General features: G+C 44.5%; 1 protein-coding gene across 4 annotated transcripts in view; it reads right to left on the minus strand.

Moving 5' to 3' along the window:
* Nucleotides 1-505: 505 nt before the first annotated feature.
* Nucleotides 506-27,932, minus strand: part of LOC141127387 (glycoprotein-N-acetylgalactosamine 3-beta-galactosyltransferase 1-like) — a 78,438-nt gene continuing 51,011 nt past the window's right edge. For all 4 annotated transcript variants that reach the window (XM_073613752.1, XM_073613751.1, XM_073613750.1 and 1 more), the window contains 3 exons: nt 14,242-14,436; nt 9,525-10,186; nt 506-1,495 (listed from right to left, as the gene is read on the minus strand). In XM_073613752.1, coding sequence (XP_073469853.1) covers nt 1,274-1,495; nt 9,525-10,186; nt 14,242-14,434 — 1,077 coding nt within the window. In that variant the 5' untranslated portion in view covers nt 14,435-14,436 and the 3' untranslated portion in view covers nt 506-1,273. The remainder of the gene's footprint in view (nt 1,496-9,524; nt 10,187-14,241; nt 14,437-27,932) is intronic.

Genomic DNA, 27,932 nt, shown 5'->3' on the forward strand with positions numbered 1-27,932 from the left:
CAATCAGCTTCCAGGTTTTATTGCCAAAGCTTAATTGAACAAGCTAAAGTTAGAAGCTACTATGCAGAAGTGAGCCTGATTTTGCACTCTCCAGCTTTAGTAAATAAACCCCAAACTCTTTTCCCACTAACCTTAATCACTTATCACTATAAATATAGTTCTACATTACAATCTCACAAACATTCCAATAGTTCCAATTTAGATGATTTAACTAAACTAAACTTTCACTTATGCTTTGAGGTTTGGCTGTTTTGGGGCACAGGCATACCTCTCAACTTTTTGCGATAGGAACGAGGGAAGCCTATTAGCAAAAGTATGTAGGCATAGGACACACCCCTTGCATGCCCTCATAAAGGAGAATTCAATTTAAAAAAAAAGATTAGTTAAACCCACAGGTACTTTTTTTTTTTTTTTCCTAATCATCATCATTCCTTTATATTGGCTTTTGGAATTTACAAAAGCAGCAATTTAGAAATTGGATGGAAAGTTTAGCACTGGAAAACACTTTTTGATAGATACATAGTGCATTTTATACACAACTATATAAATCAGACCAAAATTAGGGACAAATGAGGAGGAAAGAGGGACAGAGGGACATTGTTGCAAATCAGAGACCGTCCCTCAAAATCAGGGACAGTTGGGAGCTATGGGCACAGGAACTGGCAGCCCCTTTCCAATAAACTGCAATTTGCAATATATTCACAAAAAGGCACTTTACAAAGTATTCTCCTCCTGATACCCCAATCAGTAATCATCAAGATAAATAGATTTCTAACTTATGACAGCTTCAGTACAACCCTTTTCCAATAAACTGAAGTCTCAATCTATTCAATAAAAATAAACCCTTATCAGTAATCACTATAAATACAGTTTTACATTATGATCTCACAAACTTTCCAACAGTTCTGCTTGTTGCACCTAAATTCAAGAGATTGATCTGCTTTAGTTGTGTTGCTGCAAAAACAGAGTACTTGTTAACAAGACTTCATCACATTATTTCAGGGTTTTAGTTCAGATAGAACATAAATTAATGTTTTTTGAGATCGTCGTGATCTTCTTACAGTTTGATTCACAGCCTTCTTAAGTGTTCTGCATGTTCTTTGGGATTCTCAGTAACTGATTTATGTACATGTGGTTATAATATGTAATGCCAGGTAATAAAATGTATTGTACATTTCACATATTTCTTAATTTAAACTGTGCTACACAATCCACTTGTTATAACACACCCAGTTTATGAGGAAGTGGCTGTGTCATTTGAGTGTTTAGCATTTCATTTAGTTGCAGTAATTTCCTTATAGGGCACTGGAAATGTGTCTTTATTGGCCATCTCCTCGTGCATTGGCAACTTGTCTGCCACCTCTGGCAGTTTGGGCTGGTAGCGATACTGGTATCCATATGCCCTCAGGTGGTAGACATAGTACTCCAGAGTATGCATGAGTTCAGGATTAACATAGTGAAAGGATATAGCCAGATCTGAGCAGCACTGAGGACCCTAAAGAGAAGAAAAATATATATGATTCATAGAAACTATAATGAACACAGTACATTACACAATGGGTACATGACAAATGTTAGTGCTATGGATATTAGGACAGATAATCATCTACTATATGCAGAAGACTTTCTGATTTATACCTGGATTATTTTCAAATAACTTGAATTGAACCATCTAAGGGCACTTGCTTAGCACCAGGAAAAAGGTATCTTGATTTGGGTAGAAGTTACATTTCCAAGATTCCACAAAGATAGAAGGACTCTGATTTCCACAAAGTACCCTCACTTCATTCACTTAAGCATGTTTCAGATTCAGATCAGGCTTGCTTTAACAAAGGAGGGAATAAAGCCTGCAAACAACAATCGTAGGCTTTATTAAAAAATACAATATAACAATATTGTTACACTGTTACAAAGTAATGCGTTCATTTCTAATATGTCCTTTGATATGCATATAATGGGGTTGACTTAAGGAAAGGCAAATAGGCTGTTCACTTTGCAAGAGAAATTTCCCCAGAACATAGTAAATTTGGTGAAATATCACTTTGCAAAGAATACCCAATCAGGTGCAAGGAATATAATAAAACAGCATTTATGCTTGCACATGATTGGATGATGGAAGTCAGCAGAGCTTCACCTCATTCACTAGGCTCTGGGAAAAATTCCCTTGGAAAATACAACTTCCCTTGCAAAGTGAACAATCTGTTTGCTTTTAGAAAAACAACCCCAACATCTCCTACTATCCTTTTTTTTTTTTTTTTTGCTTGTATCATCTTTTTATTTCAATAAAATATGCAGGTTATAACCACCATCCTTTCTACTGTCTAACAGAAACATACTATTAAAGTGGTTATAAATGGGACACCTCACAGGATAAAATGTACACTTTCGCAAGAGGAAACTATGGAGTTATAAACTACAGTTCCCAGATAGAAAATTTTTCTGATCATATGTTAAGGAAAACTTGACCTCATTTTACTCATAATGACTAAACCATGCAGGTTTAATCTTGCTGATTCAGCCATACCCGCTTTGCATGCCACAATGCCGCACTTACCTTCTTTGCTTCCATTTGGTGGCAACCCTCTACCTTTTTCTTTTCCTTCTGCCCTCCTTCCTCTCCATGGATTGACTTGCACACAGTTCTTTTTTTCTTAAGTGCAGTTAGATCACACCTGCATATTCAACCACTCTTTTGGTTGGGGTCTTACATTGCTTTTTTTCTCACTGGAGACCAACAAATGTGCCCAATTCGGGGGTTGCACCCCTCCATATAGCCCAAAAATAAAGAACTTAAAATCTAACTCTACTGAAGTCTATGAAAGGACGGATCTTCATAATCAATTCTGGCTATTTTCAGGACTAATAGGAAAGGGGTTGTCAAAATTCAGGGTCTGAGGATCTAAGCACTGTCATGAGGAACATGTACCAATGCATGGCCAGATCATTTTACATCACCAGAAAAGGTAATAAACAGGCAAGTAGGTGTATTTTATTGCAGAAGAGACATTGCATGAAGGCAAGTAAATAAATGCTTGCCTTCTCACTGTTAGTCAAGGCAAAACGTTAGTTCTGCTTTAACCTGAATGTAGTGTTAAGGACACTGTAATATGGCATCACATAATTTGCATTTGATTTTTTAACTTTTACGCTTAGTTTGGCAGAAATACAACAGCAGCATCCCAATCGGATTCTTTTAAACTTGACAAAAAACAAAACAAAAACTTTTTAGGTTGTTTTGGCTGTGACACCTATTTTTTTTTTCTATATAGCAGTAAGACCCCTTTCACACTGGGGCGCTTTTCAGGAGTTTTAGCGCTAAAAATAGCGCCTGTAAAACACCTGAAAAGTGCCTCTCAAGCCGGCCCAGTGTGAAAACCCGACTGCTTTCACACTGGGGCGGTGCGCTTGCAGAACAGGAAAAAAAGTCCTGCAAGTAGCATCTTTGGGGCGGTGTGAGAGCGGTGTATACACTGCTCCTCCACTATCTCTGCCTATTGAAATGAATGGGCAGCGCTGCCAAGGCGCCTGCAAAGCACTTCGCCAGCACCCCAAAACGGACACTATTAACCCTTTCCTTGGCCGCTAGCGGGGGATTAAAAGCAACCCAACTAGCATCCGAAAAGCGCCGATATAACCGCGGTAAAGCACCACTAAATCTAGTGGCACTTTACCGCTAACGGACCCACCGCCCCAGTGTGAAAGGGGTCTAATAGCCCTGAATTAAATGGTAGAAGTAGGAGCTACAACAAATCTAAAAGCTAGAGAGTAATAAAGCCCCCAACTTTGTAGAAAATGGCCAGTGGCACAATAGTTTAGTGGTATAGTTTCTGAGTCTATTTTATTGCAGTACTACACTGCATTGTTTTATAATTTTAATAAAATGTCAAAACAGAGTGCAAAAAAATAAAAACAAAATTCAAAACCACAACCCCACATTCCCTAAACCCCCTACTATTCCTTTATCCCCCAAATATTCAAAATGTAGATATCAGATATGTGTTTGGTAGAAATTGGCTAGATTTAGAACAGTATGTGACCACCTAAATTAGCAGAAAATGAAAAAAACTCTGTAGCATGGACCTTTTACTGCCAATAGTCCCTACCTGCAGCATATCAGATGTGGTAAAAGTACCAGCCATTTGAGCACCAGATGCATATCGAAACACATTACTCACATTAGGCATGAAGAATCACTATGGAACATGAAAGGCAGAAAGGATCACTATGGCAAATGGAAGGCAGGAAGAATCACTATGGCACATGGAAGGCAGAAAGAAGAGATCACTATGGCACATGGAAGGCAGAAAGAAGAGATCACTATGGCACATGGAAGGCAGAAAGGAAGGATCACTATGGAACATGGAAGGCAGGAAGGATCACTATGACATTTGGAAGACAGGAAGGATTACTATGGCACAGGAGAGCTAGTGGGCGGGTTAGTGGGCAGGGGAGGTTGGGGGCTGTGCTGGCTGGGGTGGGGAATTAGTGGAGTCAAAGGCCGGAACATGTTCTGGCACTGGGCTCCGCAGCAGGACTCAGCCCAGATTCACGAGACACCAGGATTTATTTGAAATCCCGGAGCGGTCCTGCCGAATCCGGGACGGTTAGGAGGTATGTCTTCTACTGCAAACCCAAATCCACAGTTTGTTATTGCAAGCACTTGTTTTTTAGAAACCTTGTTTTTCAGAAGCACTGCTTTTCAGGAAGGAGTTTACTGTCCTCAAACCAATGGTGGAACTATAGGGGTCGCTGCAGTCGCACTTGCGACTGGGCCCTGCCATTCTGCCGCTGTGGGGGGGGGGCCAAGACCCAGCATCTCCCCCTGCACCTCTGGCTTTCCTTTTAGAATGCAGTGGGGGGAGGTGAGAGGCAGCGATCGGCAGCTCTATTCTGCCTGTGGACGGTGGGATCTCTCTTCCCGAGTGTCAGTGTATACAGTGGAGAGAAGAGGGGATGGGCTTCTGACCTGGGCAGGTATCAGTTTCACTTTCAGTGAGTCGCTCTGCTTGTACACTGCTGCTAATACATGCCTGGGTCAGAGGCCCCTCCCCTCTCTACTGTATACACTCAGGAGAAGAACTACAAGCCTCATGGAGATTCCCTGCCTGTGGACACCATAGAGCTGCCGATCGCCGCCTCCCACCTCCACCAGCCAGGTACATGGGGAACCTCTTGAAGGAGGGGGGGTCAGCTGTCTGGGGACCCTGATGTAGGGGGGCTTTCTGGGGACATTAATGTAAGGAAGGGGCTCTCTGGGGACCCTGATTTAAGGAGGGGCTCTCTGGGGACCCTGATGTAAGGAAAGGTTCTCTGGGGACACTGATGTAAGGAGGGACTCTCTGGGGACCCTGATGTAAGGAGGGACTCTCTGGGGACCCTGATGTAAGGAAAGGGGTCTCTGGGGACACTGATGTAAGGAAAGGTTCTCTGGGGATACTGATGTAAGGAGGGACTCTCTGGGTACCCTGATGTAAGGGGGGATCCCTGGGGACACTGATGTAAGGAGGGAGGCTCTCTGGGGACCCTAATATAGGGGGAGGGTCTCTAAGGACCTTGATGTAAGGGGAGGCTCTCTAGGGATCCTAATGTGGGGGGGGGGCTCTCTGCGTAACCTGATGTAAGGAGGGCTCCCTGGGGACCCTAATGTAAGAGGGGTTCTCTGGGGACCCTGATGTAAGGGGAGGCTCTCTAGGGACCCTGATGTAAGGGGAGGATCTCTGGGGACCCTAATGTAGGGGGAGGCTCTCTGGGGACCCTTATGTAAGGGTAAGCTTTCTAGGGACCCTAATGTAGGGGGAGGCTCTCTGGGGACCTTGATGTTAAGGGGATCTCTCTGGGGACCCTAATATAAGTAGGGAGGCTCTCTTGGGACCCTGATGTAGGGGGAGCCTCTCTAGGGACCCTAATGTAGAGGGGGGCTCTCTGGGGACCCTGATGTAAGGGGGATTCTCTGGGGACCCTGATGTGGGGGGGGGGCTTTCTGGGGACATTAATGTAAGGAAGGGGCCCTCTAAGGACACTAATGTAAGGGGGGGCTCTCTGGGGACACTGATGTAAGGGAGGCTCTCTGGGGACCCTAATGTAAGCGGGAGGCTCTCTGGGGACCCTGATGTAAGGGGAGGCTCTCTAGGGACCCTAATGTAAGGAGGGGCTCTCTGGGGACCCTGATGTAAGGGGGGCTCTCTGGGGACCCTAATGTAAGGAGGGGCTCTCTGGGGACCCTGTTGTTAGGGGGGGTCTCTGGGGACCCTGATGTAAGGAAAGGGGTCTCTGGGGACCCTGATGTAAGGAAAGGGGTCTCTGGGGACCCTGACATAAGGAGGGGACTCTCTGGGGACCCTGATGTAGGGGGGCTCTCTGGGGACCCTGATGTAAGGGAGGCTCTCTGGGGGACCCTAATGTAGGGGGGCTCTTTGGGAACCCTGATGTAAGTGGGGCTCTCTGGGTACCCTGATGTAAGGGGGATCCCTGGGGACCCTGATGTAAGGAGGGAGGCTCACTGGGGACTTTTATATAGGGGGAGGCTCTCTAAGGACCCTGATGTAAGGGGTCGCTCTCTGGGGACCCTGATGTAAGGGGAGGCTCTCTAGGGACCCTAATGTAGGGGGGCTCTCTGGGGACCCTAATGTAAGGGGGAGGCTCTCTGGGGACCCTGATGTAAGGGGAGGCTCTCTAGGGACCCTAATGTAAGGAGGGGCTCTCTGGGGACCCTGATGTAAGGGGGGCTCTCTGGGGACCCTAATGTAAGGAGGGGCTCTCTGGGGACCCTGTTGTTAGGGGGGCTCTCTGGGGACCCTGATGTAAGGAAAGGGGTCTCTGGGGACCCTGATGTAAGGAAAGGGGTCTCTGGGGACCCTGACATAAGGAGGGGACTCTCTGGGGACCCTGATGTAGGGGGGCTCTCTGGGGACCCTGATGTAAGGGAGGCTCTCTGGGGGACCCTAATGTAGGGGGGCTCTTTGGGAACCTTGATGTAAGTGGGGCTCTCTGGGTACCCTGATGTAAGGGGGATCCCTGGGGACCCTGATGTAAGGAGGGAGGCTCACTGGGGACTTTTATATAGGGGGAGGCTCTCTAAGGACCCTGATGTAAGGGGTCGCTCTCTGGGGACCCTGATGTAAGGGGAGGCTCTCTAGGGACCCTAATGTAGGGGGGCTCTCTGGGGACCCTGATGTAAGGGGAGGCTCTCTGGGGACCCTGATGTAAGGGGAGGATCTCTTGGGGACCCTGATGTAAGGGGAGGATCTCTGGGGACCCTGATGTAGGGGGAGGCTCTCTGGGGACCCGTATGTAAGGGTAAGCTTTCCAGGGGCCCTAATGTAGGGGGAGGCTCTCTGGGGACCCTGATGTAAGGGGAGGCTCTCTAGGGACCCTAATGTAGGGGGGGCTCTCTGGGGACCCTGATGTAAGGAGGGCTCCCTGGGGACCCTGATGTAAGGGAGGTTCTCTGGGGACCCTGATGTAAGGGGAGGCTCTCTGGGGACCCTGATGTAAGGGGAGGATCTCTGGGGACCATAATATAGAGGGAGGCTATCTAAGGACCCTGTTGTAAGGGGAGGCTCTCTGGGGAACCTGATGTAAGGGGGGGGGCTCTCTGGGGACCCTGATGTAAGGAGGGGCTCCCTGGGAACCCTGATGTAAGTGGGGCTCTCTGGGTACCCTGATGTAAGGGGGGGGATCCCTGGGGACCCTGATGTAAGGAGGGAGGCTCTCTAGGGACCCTAATATAGGGGGAGGCTCTCTAAGGACCCTGATGTAAGGGGAGGTTCTCTGGGGACCCTGATGTAAGGGGGCGCTCTCTGGGGACCCTGATGTAAGGAGGGGCTCCCTGGGAACCCTGATGTAAGTGGGGCTCTCTGGGTACACTGATGTAAGGGGGGGATCCCTGGGGACCCTGATGTAAGGAGGGAGGCTCTCTGGGGGCCCTAATATAGGGGGAGGCTCTCTAAGGACCCTGATGTAAGGGGGGGCTCTCTGGGGACCCTGATGTAGGTGGTGGATCCCTGGGGACCCTGATGTAAGTGGGGGATCCGCATTCAGATATATATATATATATATATATATATATACACATATACACACACACATACAAACACACATATATATTATATACATGTGTATGCCCACCAAAGTGTATGACTTTCCTTACTTAGCTGCTATGGGCTCTAGCCCGAGATCTTTTGTAGACCTAGCAACGCCCCTGGTGGGGGCCCTTCATGGTTTCTTGCACCGGGGTCCTGAAGATTCTAGTTACGCCTCTGCCTCAAACTGTACATAGTTTTTTTTTGGAGTATCCCACTCTATTCCCTTAACCCTATCTCAGTTACTCCAAAATTAAAACAACAAAAAGAACACTCCTAGACTGGTTGTTGAGGCAAAGAGTGACTGTGATCATGTGTCTGGCTGCGGGGCAATCTACTGGGAAAAGAACCTGAGCCATTTCCAGTGGCTCCCTTGGGGGTAGTTCTACAGTAATAATAAACACCTACATTTTATTTTACCTCTAGGGCAAGGGCTGTGGTAAATATGAGTGATGTAATGTTTAGATGGACACTGTTCTTGTACTTATTTTTTCTTTCAGATTATGCAAATTAGGACAAGTGGCTGTGTTCATGCAGTCAGTATCTTATTAGTCTTATGGGCTGCCTGCATGCAGCAACTGGAGTCTAGAGACCCTGAAAAATGTCTCATCATGGTATATGAGCCTCAGTGCCTGTTTGAACCAGGCCAAAAAAGGGCCTGTAAAAATGCAGCCAGCAACATTTATTAAATATGCCCTGTGACAATACATGTGTAGCCTCTAATGTCTAGTGCATGTGAACAGGAACAAGCTGTGAAAAAAAACAATTGCAGCCAGCAAAAATCATGAAATATGCCCTGTGAAAAACACATGCAGCTTGATATCAATGTAGTGAAAGTACACAGAGACAAGCTGTGAAAAAATCTATGGTAGCCAGCAAAAATTAGGAAATATGCCCTGTGAAAAAAAAAAAAAACATGGAGGCAGTTATCACTCTATTGCATGTGGGCTGGAACAGGAAGTGAAAAAAATCATTTGCTGCCAGAAAAAAATAGGCTCTCTAGGGACCCTCTCTGGGTAACCTGATGTAAGGAGGGCTCCCTGGGGACCCTAATGTAAGGGGGGTTCTCTGGGGACCCTGATGTAAGGGGAGGCTGCTGGAAGTTCACAGTTTTATAATGAGTGGGCTGACTTACCTAAACACCTCCACTTGGGCCCGTCTAAGCCATATGACCAAAGTTTAAAGGACAGGAAATGCATTTTTGGTGGTTGGTTGCTATAGCGGTAAAAATATGCATTCGTTTGCTGGGTCTGCAAACTTTCAACCCAAACTATAATCTCATCCCTGCTTCTCACATGTCTACCTATCTTCTATAGTAGTTACTATCCTGCTGCTCAATCAAGCAACTTTGATCGGAATTATACATTATGTTAATAAAAAGTGTGCACTGTATTTAAATTCTTCTTAGAGCAAAGATCCAGCAATATTCAATGTAAATTTTACCTCCACAATAGGATATAAGCAGTAACTCCAATACCAAAAGCTCTTATCGTAATGATCTGTAAGATGGGAGTCAGGTGTAAATGGGTGGAATGTTTCTCTTTTTTCAGTGTCCCTGGAATCTCCAGCTATAACACCCATTTTCTCCATACATTGGCCCAGTGCCAAGTCCTCCACAGACGTGGTGTGCTTGCATGTTCCATTACGGAAACCTTCCACAAAGCGATTCAGGGCCTCCTTACTAAGTACATATCCAGCTCCACCACTCATGTAGCCCTGCTTGGCAAATGGTTTAAATCGCTTCCCAAAGTAGACAGGCTGGTCAGCTGTATAATTTGAAAGCATCCAGCGCAAATTCTCCATTACAACATAGGTATCATCATCTGCTTTGAAGAACCAGTCAGCTTTATCCAAGTAGTTCTTGTGAACATAATGGAACGCTTTGATGGTCTTCCAGTACAGTTGATCTCTCCCTTCTCTGGTTTCCAATCCTACGGTTGGGAAGCTATTGTTGTGGACAGAACTCATAAATAGGGCAACATTACAGTGGCGTGCCCAAGAGTACTTCACATGTATGGCTTTGGTGTCCAGATTATTTGGTCCAGTCATAATCCAGCATAGTATTCTGACTTTTTGTGAAAGTATATCACTTACTTCACTGTTATCTAAAAAAATAAATAAAATAAATAATCACACATGTACGCTAATCTTAGTAGTTTTCGTAGAAGCAAATTGAACAGTCAAAGCTTGTCAGTTGGGTTGAAAAGAAACAGAGATGCACATATGACGTCTGACTGCTGGCATGTTTTTTCGGTGACAGCAGCAAAGGAAGTATCACCTTATTTCATTTTCCCCCATACTCCAGCAGTTGCCGCTGGATGTGAGGCTGTTGTTCAAAAATGTTTCAGGACATCATATTGTATGTGCAGCTCAATTTCTCATAATGTGAAGTCTAACCATGCTACAGGTGTCTCAACAAAAAATGAAAGGTGTTTTGGAAGAATGTATTTTCTTGGTACCCATAGGTATAAGATTACATATGACTACTGAATACATCAACGTGCACTGGCGTGTTGTCACTCTTCCTTAATATATAGAAATAAAAATAACCCCCCCCGCCCCCAATAAAATTATTACACAGAAAGCAGGAGAGAAGATAACCAGTAGCCAAGAGTCCCCACAGAGCCACCAGTATGGGCTTTCTGGCTTGAGTGGAGCTGAGGGTCAGATGTGGGGAACACATGCTAGAAGAGAGCACAAGAACCTCTCCCACAGACTTTTGGTTCTTTCTCTCAGAATTTTCATGTGTGAGTACATTACTTTTTTATCTTTTATTTGCTGTTTTTAAAGTCCTAAGAGCTCTGCTCTCTGTTTCTCCAAGTGCTGCAAGAGAGGACTATGTGGGCCTCTCACATTCAACTCTATGGCCTTATATAGCTTATATTTAACTCTTGATTTTATTTTATTGTACTTTACTTTGTGGTTCACATTTACTTCCATAGAAGGCTAGGCAAAAACAATAATGAGACTCCCACACTACCAGTACCACCACACCACCATTTGCAACTTACCAGCTGAGGAAACCGCTATTACACATTTTGTTGAGGAAAGTAGAAAAATAGAAATTGATTATCTTGTTGCTATCCTAAAGTATTGATGTTGAAGGCTACTTTTTGTATTGCCCCCCTGGTTTTATTGGAACAAAAGTTGTGTTTGGAACTGGACCTTAGCAGTGGTGTGGCTCTTCAATTACCATTTCTGTTGCATTCTACATTTTTTAGTTACTTTCCAACAAAAATAAGAATTTTCATTATTGAAAATAATGCTTGTAGCCTTATATATCTAAGACTCACAATGTTAATTTCTATACCAGCCAAACCGCAGAAATAACAACATTGTGACAACGTGCATTTTATTGTACTTTACTTGACTGCCTATAACCATATAGGGCAGTGATGGCAAACCTTGGCACCCCAGATATTTTGGAACTGCGTTTCCCATGATGCACGATCTACACTGCAGATTTCAGGAACATCATGGAAAATGTAGTTTCAAAACATCTCTGGTGTCAAGGTTCGCTATCACTGATATAGGGGATGTTTGCTAACACTGTCTTAAAATGGGAGTAAACTCCCATGCATGACTTTCACCCATAGGTAAGCCTATAATAAACATGAACCGTTTAGGAGGCATTTACTTTTGATGCAGCCGGTGACGTCACTGGTGCATGGGCTCTAAAGGAACAGCATACCGTGGTGTTCCTTCAGATTACTGTGCCATGAACGGTGGCTCCCGCATGCATGCTCAGGAGTGACGTAATCGTGGTTCCGGCTACTTACATAGCCAGAGTCTGCAAACCCGGAAGGAAGACCAGGTGAGGATGGAAGCCCTGTCAGCAGTGACAGTGCGCCATTTGAGGACTTCGTTCTAGGGTAAGTTTCACATAATATGCTAGTGTGCAATGCATACTAGCTCATTATGGCATTGCCTTGCAGGTGAAAAAAAACCCAGCGGTTTACTACCGCTTTAAAGGTTTTGTTTGCTAATATGTTGCATCTTATAGTTAATATCCCAAGTTAGGAACAGATTTATTAGCTTACACCAGTTGTATAATACACTAGAATATCTGCACTATAAGAATCTCCTTACCATGGCTTAGCTTAGCTTCCTAATTTAGCACTGGTTCCTGGCTGTCAGAGACAGCTTGCAGTTTCAGCGCTAAAGCCGATGGGGTCACAGTACCACACATCGGCTTGCACCATTTTAAAATGGTGCTTGAGACTTAAGTGCTTAAATGAAGGTCCAAAACATACCATAAGGCTCGATTCACACCTATGCATGTTGCTTTTGAGCGTTTTTGGAGTTTTTTTGTCATGCTTGCCACATTTTTGAGCAGCGTTTTTGTAGCGTTTTTGCCGCGTTTTGCGTTTTTTTGGGTTTTTTTACGGTTTTTAAAAAATAAAAATTAAAAAAAATAATGCCAAAAACGCATCAAAAACGCAGTAAAAACGCTGCAAAAACGGTGCACTTGCGTTTTTGATGCTTGTCCATTGAATTCTATTACATGCAAAACGCTGCATTTTGCATGAAAAAAAAGTCCCTGACCCTTTCCAAAAATGCAGAGGTACAAAATGGCATTGATGTGAACATGTTCCATAGGAACCCATGTTAAAAAATTCCCATGCATTTATGCAAAATGCAAAATGCATCATAAAACACGCTAGTGTGAATGGAGCCTTAGTCCTATGTGCACTGTGCTTGCAGGAAACCTGCCATCAGGGGAGTGAGCAGAACAAAGAGCTTGTCAGTGTGCTGCTGCTTCTTCATTGTCCAGTCACAAGCTGGTTATAGGGAGGTGACCAATATGTATTTTTTAACTTTAGTGAAAAATAGTGAGTTTACTATCCTGGCTGTGCTGCCCGGCAGAGCTTTGTAAATCTAAGGTTTAAGTGGCTGGACAAAATGACAAACTCTTTTGCTAATGATACGGTTCCCACATTTATATCCCAGCTATGTGTTTACAATTTTGTATAGAGTTTAGTTGTAATCATCAAGTTTTTTTTTAATTAACTGGGATACTGTAAATGTAATTACCACTTGCCCTACAGAAGATTTACCCCCCTTCATGACCAGGACATTTTTTTTTTGTGATAAGCCATTGGGTTACTTTAACTGACAATTGCATGGTCGTGCAATGCTGTACCCCAATAAAATATATGTCCTTTTTTTTCCCACAAATAGAGATTTTATTTGGTGGTATTTGATCACCTATGCGTTTTTGTTTTTTTTTAAACAATATTTTTTACTTTCTGCAATAAAAAAAATGGAAAAAAATAAATAAATCTAATTTCTTCATAATTTGAGCCAAAATGTATTCTGCTACATATTTTTGGTAAAAAAAAAATCCCAATAAGCGTATATAGATTGGTTTGCACAAAAGTTATTGCGTCTACATATTATGGGATATTTTTATTTATTTATTTATTTATTTTGTATACTAGTAATGGCGGCGATCAGCGACTTATAGTGGGACTACAATATTACGGCGGGAAGTCAGACACTAACTGACACTCTTGACACTTTTTGGGGACCAGTAACACTAATACAGTGATCAGTGCTCAAAATATACACTGTCACTGGCTGGGAAGAGGTTAACATCAGAGGCGATCAAAGGGTTAAATGTGTTCCTAGCCAGTGCTTTAGTGTACTTTGTGTGTTGCTTTTATTAGGGGAAAGCATGGACCCATGTCCCTGCTTTGCAGAGACACAGGATCCATGCCTTCCCTCCAGACAGAACAGCAATCTGCCTTGTTTACAAAGGCAGACCGCCATTCTCCCTCTGTACTGAAGGATCAGCGGGTGCCGGCGAACATTAAGTCTGTGGTACCCGCCGATCAGCTCCTGTTGTGCATCTACTACACGGAAGTGGCGTAACAGTGCCACTTTGCCGCCGTATATGTAAGTTATATGGCTGGCAAGTGGTTAAAAACCTGTAAAGGCTGGTACATACAGGCCAAAGATCGGCTGGTTTAACAGAAACTGGCTGACATTCAGCCTGTGTGTACAGCAGCATGTCTGCCCAGCTTTTATAGAACGGCATGTTGGAAAACCAGAATCTAAACGGATGCAAAGACAATGCTGATCCATTAGGCATTTATAGTAACAGTAGGGAAAAAAAAGTTGAATAACTTAATTGATTTAGATACTAATATCAATTTACCTAAAAGGTGAGTATGAGGAAATTCATCAAGTGACTGTAGCATCTCCATATTTCTCCAATGCTGAATGGCTGTAGGTGGCTTGTTCCTAGAACTGTGAAAGATGATGTGAAAAAAGAGGAGTGTTGTGAAGAAGCCCAGCAAGATGCCAAGAATTAATGCCATCCCAGATTTCTTGCCCAGAAAGAATGCCATGGCTGTAAAGAAAGAGGTAAAAATGTAATACATGGTTAAAAAATTATCAACTAACAAAACTTCCCACACTTAAAGTGGATGCAAACCTGAAAAAAACATTTTTAATTAGGGCTTGCACCTTGTACAGTATAGGATTTCACATCATCTGTGCCCAGTCTTGCCACGAAAAGTTAATCCAGCTCTGAGCAGTCCTCTTATCTTTTTTCAGTAAAAACTGACACATAGAGAAATAGTAGTCAGTTCTTCCCCCTTGCTGTAAGTGACCGGTGATTTACATATCTCATGTGCAAGCCTGAGAGAGGCATTCTGTGTACTTCAGATCCCCTCCTCCTTTTTTCAGCTCTCCCCGGATTGGCTGCTCCACACTTCAGCATGATTGGGCATGCTGAAGCCATGTGGTGACCTTTCTGAGTTTTGACTGGATGTTAGTGATCATAGCAGAAGTTCAGTGTAAGAAATACACAGGAGAAAATGCATGTTGACAAGGGGAGTGTAGAGGTGGGCGGGGGGGTCTACTGACATCACAACTCCACCCACCGAGCTCCAGACAACAGACCCACCCACAGAATCTGCAGTTTTTCGGATCTCATAACAGACAGAGGGGAGACATTTGACAGGTAAGGATACATGCAGGAGGCATGTATATCCCTATAGATAACCACTATGGCAGTAGTTTAGAAAGGATGAGAGTGGGTTTACATACATTTTAAAGGGGTTTCAATGTCTAAATGTCTTTTACCTTAATGCATTCCCTGTATTAAGGTATAAAAATGTCTAGCCCCCACCCTAAACACTTCATATCCTCTCTTCACTTCCTCTTCCCACAGGAGACAGAGGCAGCAGCGGAAGTCATTGGCTCCTGCTGCTGTCATTCAAATCTAATGAGCAGGGAGGGGGCATGGCCGAGCCATGCTGTGTGTCTATGGATGAACACAGTCTGGCTTAGGAGTGCCCCTGCATTGTTGCTCCCAGAGTGCATGGCTTGCTATGGACCCACAGGAAGAAGATGCAGACAATGTCAGCGAGGGACTGCCAAAGAAGAGGTAAGGGACCACTCTGTGCAATATTGCTGCACAGAGAAGATAAGTATGAATCTCTTTTTTATTTTAATCTAAAGGGTAACTCCACTTTCATGGGGAAAAAAAAGCAAATAAAATAATAATATAGCATTTACAATTGTGACACAAGTCATATTGTAATTGAATGTTATTAAAAATGACCTTTCTTTTTTAATCTGCAGCTCTGTAATTTTCTGTGAAATGCAATGCAATATGGCTACCTGGAGGTGATCTGAAGTCTGCACTAAGATACAAGTCAGATTTCAGGCATCCCCTGCAACAAAAATGTTATTTTTGGTAGGATAACCCTAATAGGAAATCACATCTAAAAGGGATGCAAACCCTGACACTTTCCTGATTAGAGCATTGCAGGTGCAGCAGCTGGTTGATAATTATGAAACCACTCCCATTAGACTCACTTCTGAACATGGGCACAGAGAAACACACAGAGAGTTCTTTAGAATACCAAAAGGTAAGGATCTGCAACAAAGTTTGGCAAAATCTTTGTACTGTGCATAGATCACCCAGAGGGGAATGTTTTTTTCTCACCAAAAGTGGAGTTACACTTTAAAGAAATCTTAGAAATCTCACTTTAAGCATACCTTCACCTAAATGGATTCATTTAGTTATATACAGTATCTCACAAAAGTGAGTACACGCCTCACATTTTTGTAAATATTTTATTATATCTTTTTATGTGACAACTGAAGAAATGACACTTTGCTACAATGTAGAGTAGTGAGTGTACAGCTTGTATAACAGTGTAAATTTGCTGTCCGCTCAAAATAACTCAACACACAGCCATTAATGTCTAAACCGCTGGCAACAAAAGTAAGTACACCCCTAAGTGAAAATGTCCAAATTGAACCCAAAGTGTCATTATTTTAGTGGCCCCTATTATTTTCCAGCACTGCCTTAACCCTCTTGGGCATGGAGTTCACCAGAGCTTCAAAGGTTGCCACTGGAGTCCTCTTCTACTCCTCCATGACGGCATCATGGTGCTGGTGGAGGTTGGAGACCTTGCGCTCCTCCACCTTCCACTTGAGGATGCCCCACAGATGCTCAATAGGGTTTAGGTCGGGAGAAATGCTTGGTCAGTTCATCACCTTTACCCTCAGCTTCTTTAGCAAGGCAGTGGTCATCTTGGAGGTGTGTTTGGGGTCGTTATCATGTTGGAATACTGCCCTGCGGCCCAGTCTCCGAAGGGAGGGGATCATGCTCTGTCTCAGTATGTCACAGTACATGTTGACATTCATGGATCCCTTAATGAACTGTAGCTCCCAAGTGCCAGCAGCACTCATGCAGCCCCAGACCATGACACTCCCACCACCATGCTTGACTGTAGGCAACACACACTTGTCTTTGTACACCTCACCTAATTGCTGTCACATACGCTTGACACCATCTGAACCAAATAAGTTTATCTTGGTCTCATCAGCAGAGCCCGTACAAGGGGGGGGGGCGGATGCCCTGGGCGGGACAATTTATTGGGGGTGGGGGGGCGCAGTGAAGTGAAGAGCTGCCTCTGCTAACAATGCCGCTGCGGCGTTAGGCTCCGGCCAGGAGTGGTTTAACATTGCCTGTGTGCTCCACGGCCAGGCAGTGGAGAGAGAGGACAAGGTGTGGCTGTGTCTTAGGCAGGAGGCAGGGCCAGCGCTGTGTTGTCCGGGGAAGGAGAGGGGGAGGAGATTCCAGCAGTCGGAGCAAAATGTTTCCCACTGCTCCGGAGACACAGATCGCGCTCCCCCCGCCCATCACCCCCCACCACCACCACCACCACTGGAGTGCTTAGCGGAGCGGTCCCCGCACACCTGGAGAAGGCATCTGACATGCAGTGGCAAGTACTGGAAGAAGAAGGTCCCGCGGAGGAGGCCCCAGCGCTGTATGGAGCTGATTGAAAGGGAGGTAGGAAAGAAGAGGTGTCTGGACCGAGCCGCCCCTCTCTGGGGCTGTCAATCAGTGCGGGAGGGGGAACGGGGCTCCAGCTGCAGGGAGAGGCACAGCTACCACCATAGAAAAAAAGGGAAAACTGCGCTAATAGCAAAAAGAGATCAAGCTGCAACTCAGGATGTTATATGACATCAATAGAATATGTAAAAAGGGGAAGCTGCGCTGAATAAATTGACCTGTGAGGCTACCATCTATTAAATTAAGCACTCACATAAAGTGTTGAATGTGAACAGACATGTGAAATAACAGTACAATACTTAAATTAGGCTGCTACAATAAATGTGCACAGAAGTGCCAGTGAAATAATCTAAAGAAACATTAATGTAAATAGGTGACAAAAATGAGTGCACATAAAATTATACACATAAACTGTCAACAAACCAAATGGCTGATGACATAAATAAACAATAAACCACAAAAGCAGTGAACAAGTTCAAGAAAGTGAGTCCATGTTCAGTTATAGTGACCATATAAATCAGAATTTGACAAAAATTGAGTGAAACGATATAGTCCATGCAAATGGTTGTTGGCTGGAAATTGCCTCCACCACAGCAAACACTGCCGCTTACCAGATCAGACAGGCTGCCCGTCACGGGCAGCTATTGAGACCCGGCTGGCTTGATTTGTTTTATGCAAATTTTAATCTACCTAAGTTTTAAGATTCCGGTGTCCATTTGGAGATCCCTGGCTAGGGCATCAACCATCCGTGTTCTGTGGTCCCCTGTAATAAGGGACCATAGGGATTTGAAGCTAAAGACCAGTGTCCACCTAAAGATCCCAGGCTGGGGTATCAGCCATCTGCGTCTGTGGTCCCCTGTAACAAGGGACCATAGTGATCTGGCAAACAGTGGTGTTTGCTGTGGTGGAAGCAATTTCTATTTCTTCACGTTTCCTTTGGTGCTGTGTTTATTGTCACCGTTAACCAGCCAACAACCATTTGTATGGACTATATCGTTTCACTCAATTTTTGTCAAATTCTGATTTATATGGTCACTATAACTGAACATGGACTCACTTTCATGAACTTGTTCACTGCTTTTGTGGTTTATTGTTTATTTATGTCATCAGCCATTTGGTTTGTTGACAGTTTATGTGTATAACTTTATGTGCACTAATTTTTGTCACCTATTTACATTATTGTTTCTTTAGATTATTTCGCTGGCACTTCTGTGCACATTTATTGTAGCAGCCTAATTGAAGTATTGTACTGTGTTATTTCACATGTTTGTTCACATTCAACACTTTATATGAGTGCTTAATTTAATAGATGATAGCCTCACAGGTCAATTTATTCAGCGCAGCTTCCCCTTTTTTACATACAGCTACCACCATGCCACAACTTCTTTCTGCAGCCAGCGACCACCAACACGAGAAAGAGCCAGCACCCCCCCACAGCATCCCTCAGCCACAGACTGGCCTTTATATCCACCCCCTGTCCCATCCCATCCTTTCTACACCCTTCCTCCTGATCATCAGTGTCACAAACAGTAAGGACAGCTCAATCCCAGTGATTGGCAGCCCTCCACCCCTCCCTCCACCCTACCCTTACCCCCACCTATGCGTGACTCCACTGTGGGGGGGGGTTCGCATCCTATGCTAGCACTGCCTGCTGATTGGCTTCCGCTGCCTCTTAAAAATGGGGGGGGAGGCGCAGTTTGTCATCTTCTCCCTGGGCACCAAATGGCCTTGTCCCAGCACTGCTCATCAGACCACAGGACATGGTTCCAGTAATCCATATTCTAAGTCTGCTTGTCTTCAGCAAACTGCGGGCTTTCTTGTGCATCATTTTATAAGAAGTTTCCTTCTAGGACGACACCCATGTAGACCAATAGACCAATTGATGCAGTGTGCAGCGTATGGTCTGAGCACTGACAGGCTGACCCACCACCCCTTCCACTTCTGCAGCAATGCTGGCAGCACTCATAAGTCTATTTCCCAAAGACAACCTCTGGATATGACGCTGAGCACGTGCACTCAACTTCTTTGGTCTACCATGGCGAGGCCTGTACTGAGTGGAACCTGTCCTGTTAAACCGCTGTATGGTCTTGGCCACCATGCTGCAGCTCGGTTTCAGGGTCTTGGCAATCTTCTTATAGCCTAGGCCATCTTTATGTAGAGCAACAATTTATTTTTTCAGATCCTCAGAGAGTTCTTTGCCATGAGGTACCGCATTGACCTTTCAGTGACCAGTATAAGGCCCCTTTCACACGAGGCGGACTCCGTTTCTACGGAGCCCGCCTCGGTCCACCGGCTCAGCAGGAGATCTGTCCGTTGATCTCCGCTGAGCCGGCAGATGACAGGTCCCTCTCTGCTCACTGAGCGGGGAGGGACTTGTCAGGTGGCGCTGCCGCCTATGGAGGGATCGGATGAAAACGGACAGCATGTCCGTTTTCATCAGATCTCACCCAATCAGATCCGCCAGCGACGGACCTGGACATAGGGCCATTCGTCTGCTTTTAGCGGATCGGACGGGGTCGGATGTCAGCGGACATGTCTCCGCTGACATCCGACGCTCCATAGATTAACATGGAGTGCCCGTTCAGGTCCGCCGTCAAAACTGACAGGCGAACCTGAGCGGTCCGATCGCGTGAAAGGGGCCTAAGAGAGTGAGAGCGATAACACCAAATTTAGCACACCTGCTTCCCATTCACACCTGAGACCTTGTAACACTAACGAGACACATGACATCGGGGAGGGAAATGGCTAAGTGGGCCCAATTTGGACACTTTCACTTAGGGGTGTACTCACTTTTGTTGCCAGCGGTTTAGACATTAATGGCTGTGTGTTGAGTTATTTTGAGGGGACAGCAAATTTACACTGTTATACAAGCTGTACACTCACTACTTTACATTGTACAAAGTGTCCTTTCTTCAGTGTTGTCACATGAAAAGATATAATAAAATATTTCCAAAAATGTGAGGGGTGTACTCTCTTTTGTGAGATGTGAAAGGCTGGCCATTGGCTAGCCTGGGTTTGTAGGAGGAGTTGGGGCCATATAATCCCCCCCTCCTCTCCTACGTACTCGTTGGCTTGCATTTCCGGGTTGGACAGCAGTCGACGGGTCATTTCCGGTTCCGGGGCAGGTGTTTCTTGTCAGCAACGTGGACGTTCGGCTCTCCGTGCGGCTTCTGGGGGTCTGTATAGGTCTGGTTAGCCTGGCAGCGGTGGTGGCTCAGGTTTGACCATGTTTTTTCCCACACAGGTATCGGTCCCCGTGTATCGGTCGTCGGTCGTACATACATGCAGGACGCTCCTCCTCTCCTCAGCTGAGGCTCGGTCTCTCTTAGTTCCCTTACGGGGATAGTTATACACAATCACAGCGGCTGACTAAGGTAAGTCTGGGGCCAGGGAGCAGGAGCAGGGGAGGATGCATTTGGGGGCTACTTTCAGGGAATCATGTACGCTGTGTTATAAGATCAATGTGGGTGCTCTGTCAGGTGCTGCTGCTCTAAACAGCCTGCTGAGTCTTGTAGTTCCACAACCAGGGACTCATGCAGCCTCTCAGGCTGCCACTAACTCACTTCAGTAGCATTGTCAGCCTAAACAGGCATGCTTATGTTTTTACACTGTCGATCACCATAGTCCTGTCAGCATTTCATGTCACTCCTTGCTTTCTTTCAAACTCTTGTGATTGGTATGTCATGGGATTGCTCTGGGCCATTTCCAGCTGCACCGCACCAGGATCCCTGCTGAGTCTGTTAGTCAAACAGCTTAGGTGGCCACATTAGCCCTCTCGGGCTGCCACGATAACATACGATCGACTCCATGTCATATTTCACGATCGCATCAGGGGACGCTCAGCCAAGTTATCCTACCCCTGGTTCATGTTTGCTTTCACCACAGCTGCACCTGTCGCTCTCTCGCCACAGTGCTCATGTTCACTCTGGTCAGGTGGTTTCCTTTGGTCGGCAGGTTAGATTGTTTTGTCAGCTTGTATTTCTTCATTTTGTTTAGTACATGCGTCATGGTGTTGTTACAGGTGGATTCTTCACTTCCATTCAGGAACAGCAGGGTGTGTTCTGTGTGTTTTTTTGTCCAGGGGTTATAGCTAGGGTCATTACATACCAGGAACTGTCACGTCTTCAGTTCCGTGCAGGCTGAGGTTTCGTTTTTAACGATTGTAACATTTGCAATCTTCTCGCCTGTACATCATATGTCATACATTGCACGTCACGTACATTCCTATTCCTGCCTACCACGGTCTGTAGGTACCAAGCCCTGAGAGTTCGTTTTATGGATGTCATGGAGGCCCGACCAGCCAGCGTGGTAGCTGTAACAACTTCCGCAGATCCTGCGCCATCTGGGTCCTCCTCAGGTAACACCAGTGTGCTGCTACCTCTGGCTGTGCCATCTTCTTTGACCATTCTACCATTTGTGTCTCCTGCCCACTTTATTCCTGCTAATCTTAAAAAGGATATTTTGGAGGGAAAGGATGTAAATTTGGCGTCCTTGCTCATAGCATCACAGGATGTCGTGGAAAACAAGGCTTATGCTTGCGGGGAAGTCTCGGTGGTTCTCAAGACCCGTGATCCAAGGCTTAATCGCAAGTTGTGCATTGCTGAATTCGTCCTTGCTTTCGGTATCTACAGGGACATTATTTGTGCAGTCAGTCCCGTAGAAGGGAGGAGATGGACCTTTATCTCCACAAGGTGGTAGATCTGGCCCACAAATATGTTGGTTCCACCTTCTATGATTACCACCGATCTTTTTCGGCTAAAGTCGCTGCCACTTGGGCAAAGTTTCAGTTGGTATCATGTTGGAGCAACATTAACACTGAGCTTTTTTGTAGGCATTTTGTTAGTCAAAAGTCTCCAACTTGTGCCAACTGTCAGTCATCTTCCCACACTGCCAATTGGTATCCTAACCTGGATCATCCGGTGGCTTTAGGGTCTAATAGGCCTGGGTTCAGTGTTTCTTCCACAGGGCCTTCTAGGCAGTATAAACTGGGCAGGCCCATCCATTTGTCAGGAAAGGCTCAGTTGTGTAACAATTATAATTACACGGTCTGCAATTACAACCAGTGCAGACTCCTCCATATTTGTGCCAACTGTTTCAGGGCACATCCCAAGTCTGCCTGTCCCATCAAGGCATCCAGTTCCCGACTGAGCCGAGTCAACATGCCCAGGCTAGAGTTTTGGTTATTGCACCACGTTTCCCTGGCCCTGAGGCAGTTTCTGGTAGAGGGCTTTTCTGAGGGATTTCATACAGGTCTTATCACCCTACCTTTGCAGACGGTGGAATGTGCCAATTTGTTGTCTGCTTCCGCCAAAGCCCAGGTAGTAGCTGAATTATTGAAGGTTGAATTAGCCAAGGGGTTCGTCATTGGGCCTTTCGTGTCCTCACCGTTCAGCATGTGGAGGGTCAGCCCTATTGGTGTGGTAAGAGGTAAATTTTCCAATAAATATCGTTTAATCTATGACCTGTTGGCTCCTCATTCTTCATCCATGACTAGTTTAAATTCTCTCATTCCTTCAGAAGAATTTTCATTGCAATATTCATCGGTAGATTTAGCCATCCAATGTATCTTACAGTTGGGTCAGGGCACATGGTTGTCTAAGGCAAACATTTTTGATGCCTTCAAGTTACTTCCCATCAAACCATCTCTCTGGCAATGGCATGGGTTCAAATGGCGGGAGCATTATTACTTCGCTACCAAGTTGACGTTCGACTCCAAAAGCAGTCCTTGGCTCTTCAACACATTTGCCTCAGCTCTCAATTGGATTTTGTCTTCGCAGATGGGGTGTGGCAATGTCATTCACTACTTGGATGACTTCTTGTTATTAGAAAGCCCGACACAGCCTCCAAAGGACCTCGCTGCACTCAAGGTATTGTTCATGGATCTAAATGTCCCCTTAGCTGCCCACAAGGTTGATGGGCCTGCCACTGTCATCACCTTTCTAGGTATCACCTTAGATTCTGTACGCCTGATCGCCAGTCTGCCTCAGGACAAGCTGATCAGGATCCGGGGTGTCATACACAGTTTGGTCAGGTCCCCAGTGTGCTCTAAGAAAGACTTACAGTCTTTATTAGGTATGCTAAACGTTGCCATGAGGATTATTCCTCAGGGCAGGGCATTTGTGTCCAGGCTTTTGGCTCTCCTTCCTCTCTACCAAGATGCCGATTCGGCACTGCAATTGCAGGCCAATGCTCGGGCAGATCTGCTGATGTGGGATCAGTTCCTGGATAAGTGGAATGGGATCTCCATGTTCATGCATCCACCTACGACATTTTCTCCCAGAGTTTTTTCGGATGCTGCAGCCTCGGTGGGTTTTGCAGCTGTGTTTGGGGGTCAGTGGCTAGCAGGCCCTTGGCTGTTGGAGGTGTCGGACATTCCCAGGTTTGCCCAGACATCAGCACTTTTTGAAATTCACCCAATTGTGGCTGCAGCTATTACTTGGGGACCCCCGTGGTCCGGACACACAGTGGTGTTCTTCACTGATAACTCGGCCACTGCTGAGACAAGGGTAGATCTGGTTCTCTCCTGATAATGTCGTTCATGCGCAGGTTGACGTGGTTGGGCCTCAGGTATAATTTACATTTCCAAGGGGTGTTCATTAGTGGGATTTTTAGTGTGGCTGCTGATGCGTTATCTCGTGCTGATTTCTGGGGTTTCTTCCAACAGCTTCTAGAAGCGGTTCAGGTGGGTCAGCCGGTTCCGCCATTGGCCCTGCTGACATTGGATTAGTCGCACTCAGGGCGCAGGCATCCATCCTGGTGAATGCGTCACTGTCAAGGAACACGCTCAGGGCATACAAGACAGCATGGAGGTGTTTCAGTGGTTTTAGGTCCCTCTATCCCGGCAATTGGATGGGGGATGTCAAGTATGTGATGTCTTTCATGGCCTATTGTCATAACAAGTTGTCACTATCATTTAATACCATCAAGCTATACCTTGCAAGTATTCAGAATTTCTCTTCACTTCTCCATCCTGACAGACCGTCCTTTTTTGCAACTCATCCTATCAAAGCCATGCTTAAAGGTATCCAGAAAACGCAGGGGAAACCAGGAGTCACACGCTTATCTATCTCCGGGCAGATGTTCTGTGATCTAGCAGATTTATTGTCCCCGTCTCCCTTTGGGTTGGGTCCCCGGCTTTGCACACTCCAGTTCTCCTCAAAGGGAGTCTCACCAGGTTTCCTGATCACTGTTCTCCCAGCACAACCAGAAAACTGACCACGCTGGAAAGGATGTGCTGTCATGCCTAGTGTGGTCAGCTTGAAATAGGAAAGCAGGGGGATTGCCAACTGTTGCTTATCACCAACTGTTGCTATTTTTTTTGTGTTTCCACATGGTTGTTTCCATGCTTCAATTCGTTATGTCATACCTGTGGTGATCATATATTTACCGCATTATTACCAATACCTTTGTACTGGAATCTCTTATATTTGAACAAGAAGGCATGCAGGGGGACTGGCAGGTCTTTTACACAAAGGAACAAATACAAAGAGAATGTGTGAGTACCCCTAAAGGGGATTTATTTTGTTTAATAAACTTTTTAAAAGCTTTATTGCACTATCAAGTTTTCTTATTTACATATACTGTGGAGAGTCGTATTGAAAAGTCCAGGATCCTGGTATCAATCAAGGAACCCAGAGGTGGTTCACAAGCGTGCATTGACTGAGCTTGGTTGCTAAGTCGCACGCTCTGAGGTGAGCGTTCATTACTCAAGGGGAGCACCTGAGTGATGACACCATAGCATGTTGGAACCACCTGTTGAATTGTCTTGAGACACATGGATTCTCCACACCTTGGTCATAAATGACATATTGGGATAACACTTGTTTATGCATCAGTTATGAAATATTTTAGTTTTGAGACCTATGGACTTTTCTTGTCAGGATCGTCAGAGACACCATTGTTGATCACTTATGCACATGAGCACTTTTTTTCATGATTTATTCACATATTAATTTTAAGTACTTTTAATACCACTTTGCATAGGAGCACTTTTTTACATTGTGCATTTTATAAGAATTTTTCACAATACTCCGGATAGGAGCATTTTGGATCAAGTTATGTTATTTATTTATACATTTTATCCATTTAACTTGGTGCACTGTTAAGACACAATTATATAGTTTTATTTTATTCATTGATCATTTCACTATTACATATTACTTATGTAATAGTCATGCAAGCAAGTTGATCTCTATACTGATAGAGTGTGTATTAATTACAGGTAGCACAGCGTACATAATTAATCTATCAATACTATATTTAACAGAAATACGTGGTACAACAGACATATTTCAGGAATATGAAATGCTGGGGTAACAAACACTTTAAAGTATAGCTAAAACCCAATTTTCTCTTTTTTTTTTTAATAGGTATGAATGAAAGGTATTTTGGGCTCTCATCTGTTGTCTGTGTCCTATTGGGGAGATTCTTACTTACTCACATACTGTACTGGATACCAACGAGAAGAGAGATAGCATTTTTTTCAGAGTGAGGGGAATTTTTTTATTGCACCAAAACAGATATTGTAATGTAAAGGTGGTCCCTCCTTACCTCTCTAAAAATTTGGATTTTCAATAACTTTCTGACCAGGTGGTAACCAAGGCAAATACTTTTTTTGGGTCAGTGGTTTAAAAAACATTGAATCTATTGGAAAGCACGACAGCTGGACAACTAGGCTTTTCAGACAGAAATCAGCATATTTCTTTTGGCACAGGTGTCCATGAAATAAGCTTTTTTAGAATTTGGCAATATCTAGTGTTGCCACAAGGTGGTGCACAAGTACAATGCTCATCAGTCATGAAAAAACAAAATCTAAAGAACTTCTGCTTGCTAAATACTAGTAGAATTGTCTTAGTTGTAAGAACATTCATTTGTCTTCCAAATCATTAGTGAGGTCAAATCAACATTCATTTTTGATGGTAGTGACAAGAGAATTTGAAGGAGCATGATGGAAAACTTTACTCAAACTAATTTCTAATAGTGAATTTGGTCTTCGCTCAGGAAACTCCAAATTGAATTAAAATTAAATTGGATATTACAATCAAATGTTTTTTGAAGTACTTATGAAATGCGTTTTTCACGTCATCAAATGTACTTTGAGAATGTAGCTTATTTAGGCACGATGGGGGACATTTATTAATAAAGTGGCACTCTATTTCTAAATGATGCATGAGAATGAGTCAAACACCCCCTATTATACATAAATCAGAAAAGAAATACTAGACCAACCGCTCAAGACACTATTGTATCAGTATACATATTTATTAAACGTTTATCTCTATAGCCACGCTGTTAATCACTTGGCCAAGATAGATTTAAGGCTGGGTTCACACTATGTGTGGCCGCGGGGCACAGCAGGGGTCCAGTGTGTCCCTGTTCACCGTTTCAGGTCCAAATTAGGTCAGATTTTTTTTGGCTGAATTCAGACCAGAAATGGAGCCAAAGACGCACAGGACCCTTCTGCTGTGCGATCCGCAGCCCCCCCGGAGCTGTGAGAACCGACTGAGCTCCATTGAGAGCTGGTCACAGTCTTCTGTCATGCGAATTGGATGCGGAGGAAACCCACATTCAATTCACAATAATGTGAACCCAGCCTAAAAGAAAGGGCCAACACGCCCTTAGCAGCCCATATTGTCGCTTCCTGTAAATCAAAATATGAAAAATTTGTACCCACAGTGATCATGTAAACCACCTCCCAACAATCCAATGGCATAAAATTTGCATACATAATATGACAATTTCCTTTTGCAGATACAGGTGGTAGACAGGAGATGGAATCCATCTATTTGCATGCCAAAGTCTACCCCCTGTACATTTGTATACTTTTGTATGTTACTCTTTTTTTTTTTTTTTTTCCTTTTATATACTGTATAACAGTGGGTGAGTCTTAAACTGGTTTTCATGTTTTATTCTGTTCAACAGGGATTTACGGGTGACTTCTCCACTTTTGTGGTACCTTTATTAGGATCATATTGTTTTGTTATATTTTGTTGCATGCGAATGTGTGCAAATCATTTACAATTCATATTCTAGCTTTTGTTGCTGCACATCTGCAAGTACCTGCACCACTCCCTGTTTTGCAGATGTCTACAACCAATTTGCAAATGGCTGCCCATTTTTGCAAATTTGATGTCAGTTTTGTGGATTAGATTGCAGCAGAATTAAAGTGATTGTAATTGATCACCTTGTAAAACAATCCATTCAGTAATAAATAGAAATTAAAGGCAAAATGTCTGTGCATAGATTCAAAAACATTATAAATACCTTTTTTTTCCCCCTTTTTTTTTATGTATTTCAATTCTCCCCTATTCCCCCTGTTCTCAGCTGCATAAGAACTGAGGGGGGGGGGTGGTGTCAGCACACTGATCTTCCAGGGATGGACAGTGCTGTGCGATCCATGGCTGGTTTAGGTGTGAACCAAGCTTTATAAATTTATGAGAGTCTCCACAGTGGGAGCACATGCATTCTAATGGATTGACAAGGGGCAGGTGGGCCTGGAGGTAGCCCAATCCTCATTAAAGGCACAGGGGCAC

This window comes from Aquarana catesbeiana, linkage group LG02 (assembly GCF_042186555.1).
Source record: "Aquarana catesbeiana isolate 2022-GZ linkage group LG02, ASM4218655v1, whole genome shotgun sequence".
Lineage (NCBI taxonomy): Eukaryota > Metazoa > Chordata > Amphibia > Anura > Ranidae > Aquarana > Aquarana catesbeiana.